This window comes from Anneissia japonica, unplaced genomic scaffold (assembly GCF_011630105.1).
Source record: "Anneissia japonica isolate Jap-2015-1 unplaced genomic scaffold, ASM1163010v1 scaffold1272_len640109_cov177, whole genome shotgun sequence".
Lineage (NCBI taxonomy): Eukaryota > Metazoa > Echinodermata > Crinoidea > Comatulida > Comatulidae > Anneissia > Anneissia japonica.
The window spans coordinates 503,341-510,702 of NW_022700814.1; the positions used below are offsets into that span (position 1 = coordinate 503,341).

Here is a 7,362-nt window from a genome sequence, read left to right on the forward strand (position 1 = left end):
GTACTGTATTAATACTAATTTTAAAAAAAGTCATAATATGAACCATGCGAACGATGCGAAGGTCTGATTGTGCGACTGGACACAATGTTTCACGAGATTTAACTTTAAAATGCACCTTATTATTTTTTGGAGAATGTTGAAAATGGCTTTAAACAACAGCTTTCAATCTACTAAGCTTCCAATTTGTCTTATTTTTAACAAACAAACAACTCTTACTCACATCTGTCTGGTAGCAGCCTATTTGTTAACTTTTAAAATTCCATATCATTCAAAAAATCCCAAGATCTAGTGAAAATTTAACAAAAAATCCAAAGATACCAAGGTGCCATTAAAAATCCCAAGATCTTGGGATAAATCCCAGGCAGTGGTCACATTGTCCATCGGTGTTGTGGGAGAAAATGGCTTAAAATAACGAGCATCTCATATGTTGAAAGGCAAGTATTATAAAGGGGGCTATGCTTAGGAAGAAAATTACATTCAGCCTTAAGATGCGATATTTTGCTGACCTATCTTGAAATGGATGATTCCGTTGTCCTTTTCAGAGAGTGCTGTGCGCATCCATTTCTGCAACTACGTTGTTCGTTTCTGTGAGTAGTTTGTTCGTTTCTGTGAGTGTCTTTTGTTGTCTGTTTTTGCTAACGTTGTCCTTTACAGCATGTACATTGTAGGTTTCTGCGAGTAGGCTGTTCATTTCTGCGAGTAGGTTGTTCGTTTCTGCGAGTAGGTTGTTCGTTTCTGCGAGTAGGCTGTACGCTTTTGCGAGTAGGTTGTTCGTTTGTAACTGTATTTTTGGCGGCGATTGACTTCCATGGCAATCAGGAAGGCACCCCAATTCGTCTGCAATGCAATCGGCAAAGTTGAAACGTGTTCAAACTTCCCGACAATTGTCGGCGACTGTCAATCTTTGTACTGCGTAGCAGTCACCGATGCAATCGGGAAGGCTCCTCGACTAGACCGACCAATCAGCATCCCTGAAAGCTGTCGACGATAGCGTGTAGCGATTGTATGGAAACCAAGCTAAAGAGGTCACCTCAGACCTAACATACTGACCTCCAGGATTTATAAATTTTGTTTGCATACATAAGCCTACAAACCCTGGTGGGTTCACAAAATTGTGTAATGGAAAAACAATGATATAAACAACAGCAACATTTTAGTACATAGAAATATATGACATCACAGGATCTGCGATGACTGATGAAATGAACTATCTTTGATCATGTATTATGCCATTATTATACTGCATATGAAAGTATACATAGCGCATAACATTCAATAACAATGAAGCACTTTTATAGTTAAATGACAATTAGCTGATGTTAGCTTGAAAATAGTTCCAACGTACAGTATTACTACAACGTAAAATTCACGTAAAATTGTACGAAAATACGATTTACCAGACACCACTTTCGTAGTTAAAATACAGTCACTAAACCACATTGGGAGTCAATAATACATGGCAACATACGATAATAGAGGACCTTAATGTTATTCGTAAAAGAATAATATCAAACAAATGCATTCACAGACACGCACCCACTACATGAACTTCCCCATCCCCAATTTTAAACTAAAAATATTTAGTGTAAATCAGGTTTTGATTTTATTACAATATCTATAAAAGGAAGTATATATCCATATGGGCTACAAATACAAGTTACGAACACTATCCAATTAAGGAACAACAGGGACAATATAAACAACACTTAGCAACAGCTGCTGGTATAAAGGTTGAGCTTGGAATTAAACCTTGACGTGTTTTAAGCGATCAATAATTTCTTTTTTTTTTCTTTCCCTTCCCCCAGATCTGCCCCTTATAAAAGCCTCAGTGGGTCATCTGGCTTGGCCCCGTTCCAACCATTTTTGAGGACTGGCATAGCCATCAGTGAGTCACGGTAAAATCTGTCGGAGAACTAAATCATGATAGATCTCAGGTAGGTGTGGACTCTGACCCATCCATTGGGGTACGATGGGCCAGAGTACCTGTCATTGAAAAGCTGGTGGGACCCTTGAACCCTGCATCAACTAAATCTCACAATATTGTCATGCTGGGTAAATTGTCATATGCCTGACATACAAAAATCGTCTAAAAATCTTCTCAAAGTTGGGGGTCAATCTATACATAGATCGCAAGAATATACGGTATTCCCCAGACTTGCTGATTGTGAATTAATTCTTGTATGTTACAATACTTTGCTGATTATTTGTAAAATAAATAAATTATTAAATTTACATGCAAAAAATGATTAATTGAATAAATTGAAACAATTATTTATTATACATAAATTAATGAGCGGATGATTTAATGCATTAATGAATACTATTGAATTTGATTCAATGATTTAATTAATGGATGAATGTAAAAGTGTATAAATGAATAAAAAAAAAAATAAATAAATTGTTGCACTAGTGAATCCACAAATTTTGGGTTATTTGAAATTATTATTTTGGTCACCTAAATGAGACTAAATACCTATAAAGCACCAATTGTCACTTTAAATGTCTAAGCATGAATATAAATTTATAATGCTGACAATAGCAGAACACACAATACATGTAATTATTATCATCACCTCGGTCCTGATATCCAGGTTGATTAGAATATTGTTTGCCTGATAGAAAAATAAAAAGATTTTAAACACATCTACAAAGCTAAATAATGATCATTTATTCAGTCAAAAATATCCCCATAAAATTAGCGTGACTGATTGTGGTATATGGCAATAGGGAATTTACGATGGAGGAAGAAGTCGAAGACAGCTTACAAGGCCACTAAACGACAATTACATGCAGCAGCGACAATAAAACGATGGTATGAAAATCAATAAATACATGTCATTTACCCCACTTAAATGACATATGAGCATGAACAGGCTCTCCGCCAAAATGGTCAACTCAAAAAAACATAAGATACAAAAGGATGAAGTTGTTTAAAAGAATAAACATCATATTAAAGTAACCAACATGCGACTTTACCGACTTTCATAGTGCTTGCCCATGTTTACATTATTGACAATTTTTTTTTTTATAGTTTATTATTATTAAGAGCTAGCCTCGTACAGTAAATGTATATTTTGAAAAGAAGTTGAAGGAATAAATATATGGGATAAACACATTCACTGATTGTATAGTCTTCCTTTGTTTGTTTAAATCAAGGGAGGAATTAAATAGCAATAATTAATAAATATAAAGTAGGTAATATAATATAATATAATATAATAATTGCATTATATCAATATTATGAAAGCCAACCATTGTAAATGTACCTTCATGAAAAGAAGTTGAAGGAATAAAATAAATTGGATAAACACATTCATTGACTGCATAATTATTCTTCATTAGCTTGTTTAACCCAAGAGAGGAATTAAATAGCAATCATTAATAAATATATCATATAATAATATAATACAAAGTAGTATTACCAGTACAGCTCTGGTTGCCGGTCTGAAAAAAGTGTCAGGATTGTCGATGCCCTCAAAGGCGTCGCGTTTGTCAATCGTAAATGGAGCACTTACAAAATCAACTGAAGCAGAAGAACGTAAAACACAGATTTGTTTATAATAAAAGAAAATGATGATGGTGGTACTAAATAATTATTATGATTATGATATTGATGATGATGTTGATGACAATATGATGAATGATAATGATGACAATACAATGCTTTGCTGTCTGTATAATTGAATACAGAATTCACTATATTTGGTGTCATTATTGGGCAGTGTCATTATTATCGGTGTCATTATCATATCATGAACATCATCATTTTAATCATTATTTATGATCATAATCTTGAATCATCGCCATCTTGCATCTACTGTACCATCACCAAGATCAACATCTTTATCGTCAGATATCATCATCATCATCATCATCTCTACCATACTGTCAACATTTGTCATTTATAACATTCAATGCTTACTTTCAGTATCTGTTACAAATCGTTGCCAAAATTTATCTACACAGCCTTTGGGTTCAGAAGGAATAATAGAAGCCTAGGGGAATAAAATAACAATCAATTAATAAAGTACTTTCATTTGTATACTCATTAAAAAGTAGACATTTGCACAAATATATTATAAACGATAATAAAAAATAATCATAAAAAAAGGAAATTAATGAGTACCTTCGCACGCCCTAAAAATATATGCTTGCGCCCTCCAGTCGCCAACAAAAAAATCACGCTCAAATAGTTAAAGATCACTCCCTCACCTAATTCTTGATCCCTATCCACTTTACATTCGTTTCCCATCAGCCTCCCCCTCCCCCCATTTTAAGACTCTAGGTACACCACTGTCTGCAAGTACGATGCTAAAACTGATTGACACATGCATGACACATGCATGACACATGCGTGACGCATGCGTGTCACATACGTGACTGTCCTACTTCCTCTGCATAACGTAGATTGTCCCTAATTGCGTCCTAGACTCCATGTAAATTCAATGTTCTCGCATGCGCAGAGGAGCTTATGTGACATCATTACGTTCTTTGTCCTACTGTCGTCGTTCAATCAATAGTTCCCTATTACCCTGAGTACATTCAATATAAGCAGACAGATTTCTAGGAAATAAATTTTTTAACTGAAAATCCTCATGCATGTGCTCCAATAATTACAGCTCAGGAGGAAAATATTTTGTTGATATATTGTACAACTTATTTTTCTAGGGCACAAAAAGCATATTTTACAAAAAAAAACTCTGTTACTGAGATACAGATTTTTGAATATTTAAAAACTAGGGAAAAGGGCAGTAACCACCCTTTTTAACACCTTTTACCTCAGTTTTTAAATATTCAAAAATCTGTATCTCATTAACTGTTCCGAAGTCTTTCATCAAATATGCTTTTTGTGTCTGGGAAAAATCAGCTGTACAACAAACAAGTAAAAGATTGTTTTTCTACAGAGTGTGGTTATTATTTAACTTACATTTTTCAGTGGCATCTGTATCTTCATATCTTCTGCCTGTTCACAAAGCCGTTTAAATGGGCAATGGATCTTCACAAATATATGAGTGCCAATTTCACATTCCTCAATTTCTAAGCCATCTTCTTGTATCATTTTTTCAAATGTCTCCCTCCACAACATCCTTCTCTCATACTCAGTTTTCTCCTCAATCTCCATGTTGTACGTATCCTCGGGTTTATAAACAAGAACATAATCAATTCGTTTGTATACAATCGTCTCATCCTGTAAATAGTTCTTTTTGTTACGTTTCTTTTTCTTCTTTTTGCTGAGGTATGAGTCCTCGCGTACGGTGCCGCTCAGGGATGGAACCGGCTTTAGTAGCAGAGGATTGCCTCCATATTCCAAATATGACATATTTGTAGAATGTAAGGTAATAATAATATTCACAATGCCTTCATTCTAGGGACAAAATATGATAATGATATTAGACATACTGTAGCGCTTTAATGCTAACAATTAGGCCTCTAACTAACAAAAGTGCTTCACCTTATTACCCCTGGTCAATTTTTGTGGTTTAGAAAAATCAGTTGTACTATACAATATCAACTTTTTTTTTCCCTGTATTGTTAAAATGTAATTACGACTGTGAGCACTTTTTTTCTCGCTATCGATTTACCTGGTTTTTGAGCTATCAACCGCACAACTAAAAAAATTTACAATATGTAGCAAGCTACCATACAGTATTTTAAATTCGAGGAGGATATCTAAAAAAAAATCAGTTCAAATTTGCGAGAAAAATCGCTAGGAAAATAGGTGCGCGGAATCGTAACTGCAGCATAATTGCATTGGTAGATCAAGATTTATTCCAACCAAGCCTGAATTTCGAATCTGCGCGGAAATCGACTCCATGCACGATTTTTAGACCTCTGGAGTCTGTTTTGGCCTAGCCTAAGCCTAGCCTCTGTGTCTGTTCCTGTAGCCTAGCCTAGACTAGGAACCTAGGCCTATGTAGGCCTAGGCCTAGTGGTGGTAGGAAGTCTGACAGTATTATTGGGCAGTATGGCATAAATGACTGCTGTGGGTCTCAAGAGGCTAAATAGCCTATTCCATTATACCCACACGCAAATAAGTTGTAAGTTGTAGGCCTAGCTAGGTAGGGGTTAGGCCTGGGAGGAGGCGCCTATTATAGATAGGCCTAGCCTAAGCTTAGGCCTCCTCCTAGGCCTAGCCTAGCCTTAGGGCCCTAGGTAGTAGGCCTAAGCCTAAATAAGGCCCCTTAAAAAAGAGTTGATGCAAACTCTACGCCAGAAGAAATATGTACGATCTTACCTTATTAAATATTAAAAATCTTGTAAATTTGTTGACTTCTTTAATTTCAGATCAACATGAATTAAATTTCATCAACAACAAAGTAGGCCGAGGCCTAGCCTCTTTAACTTTAGGCTTGACACACAGTAATCTTATATGAAACCCACCGCCACACTCCACTTTCTCTCGCATCTTGATAATGCCAAAAAATGCATGCTGAGTAATTGTTTGATCACGTGATAGGGATACCGTTGCTATGAATTAATTGCTGCACATCAGTCAACCAAATTAAGATCCGACCAATCAGATCGTGTTATCAAAGATACTAGAAATACAAGATAGAGTTCTCCACACAAAAAAAGTGTTCCACTGTATTCCACCGAAATGCATGGTGGGATTACAAAAAATGGGACGCCCCTTACAGCTGGATCTAAAAAAACTTGTTCCAAACTTTCGTTACCAAGTCGTCGCGTATTTTTATTATCAATTCTCAATACTAGATATAAAAATGTAAAAACAAACTGGAATAGACACCCAGACAGTGACATCGGTGAATACATAACCTCCTTGGTGGCGGTAGAAATCGTTGCTATTATCCAAATAATACACAAAACAATTAAAGCATAATCATGAATCAGTAAAGAATAAAACAACAATACAGCGCAGAATCGCATGGCCGGACGCACTCTTAGTGAAAAAGTTTTCCTCAATTAGTGGAAAAGGAAAGGCGCCTTTTGCGTCTGGATATACTTAGCAACAGAAGGGCGCCCTGTACGTTGGGCACGAAGTATAGGAAACTCGCATGGTTAAAAAGAAGGGCGCCGCCTACGTTGGGCACGACTTCCGCCTCATTTTTACAATGCGAGAACTCTATCTTGTATTTCTAGTATCTTTGGTGTTATTTAATAGCCAGGAATACGCACTTGTCTCGCAATGCAATTTAGTACGTACGCTGCGTCGAAGGTCCGACACCGTAGCAACAGTATCCAAGTGCAAAAGGCTGGGCTGTTTAAAAGTTCATTCCCTAGTTCTGAACTTTGTCAATTTATCCAGACAAAAAGCAAATTGCATCGCGAAAAATAGATTAGTAGGCTACTAATACACTATTGCAAAACAAATTCACACGTATACCGTCACGTCAAGCCAAC

General features: G+C 36.0%; 1 protein-coding gene across 3 annotated transcripts in view; it reads right to left on the reverse strand.

Annotated features, from left to right (window-relative positions):
• LOC117103437 (anoctamin-7-like) overlaps positions 1–6,443 on the reverse strand; it is a 34,383-nt gene extending 27,940 nt beyond the window's left edge. The window contains exons 1-5 of one of the 3 annotated variants that reach the window (XM_033243992.1): positions 6,236–6,443; positions 4,928–5,365; positions 3,923–3,995; positions 3,423–3,523; positions 2,574–2,612 (exon numbers count right to left, since the gene is read on the reverse strand). In XM_033243992.1, coding sequence (XP_033099883.1) covers positions 2,574–2,612; positions 3,423–3,523; positions 3,923–3,995; positions 4,928–5,320 — 606 coding nt within the window. In that variant the 5' untranslated portion in view covers positions 5,321–5,365; positions 6,236–6,443. The remainder of the gene's footprint in view (positions 1–2,573; positions 2,613–3,422; positions 3,524–3,922; positions 3,996–4,927; positions 5,366–6,235) is intronic. The other 2 variants (XM_033243995.1, XM_033243994.1) reach the window with 2 other exon arrangements.
• Between the last annotated feature and the right edge of the window lie 919 nt (positions 6,444–7,362).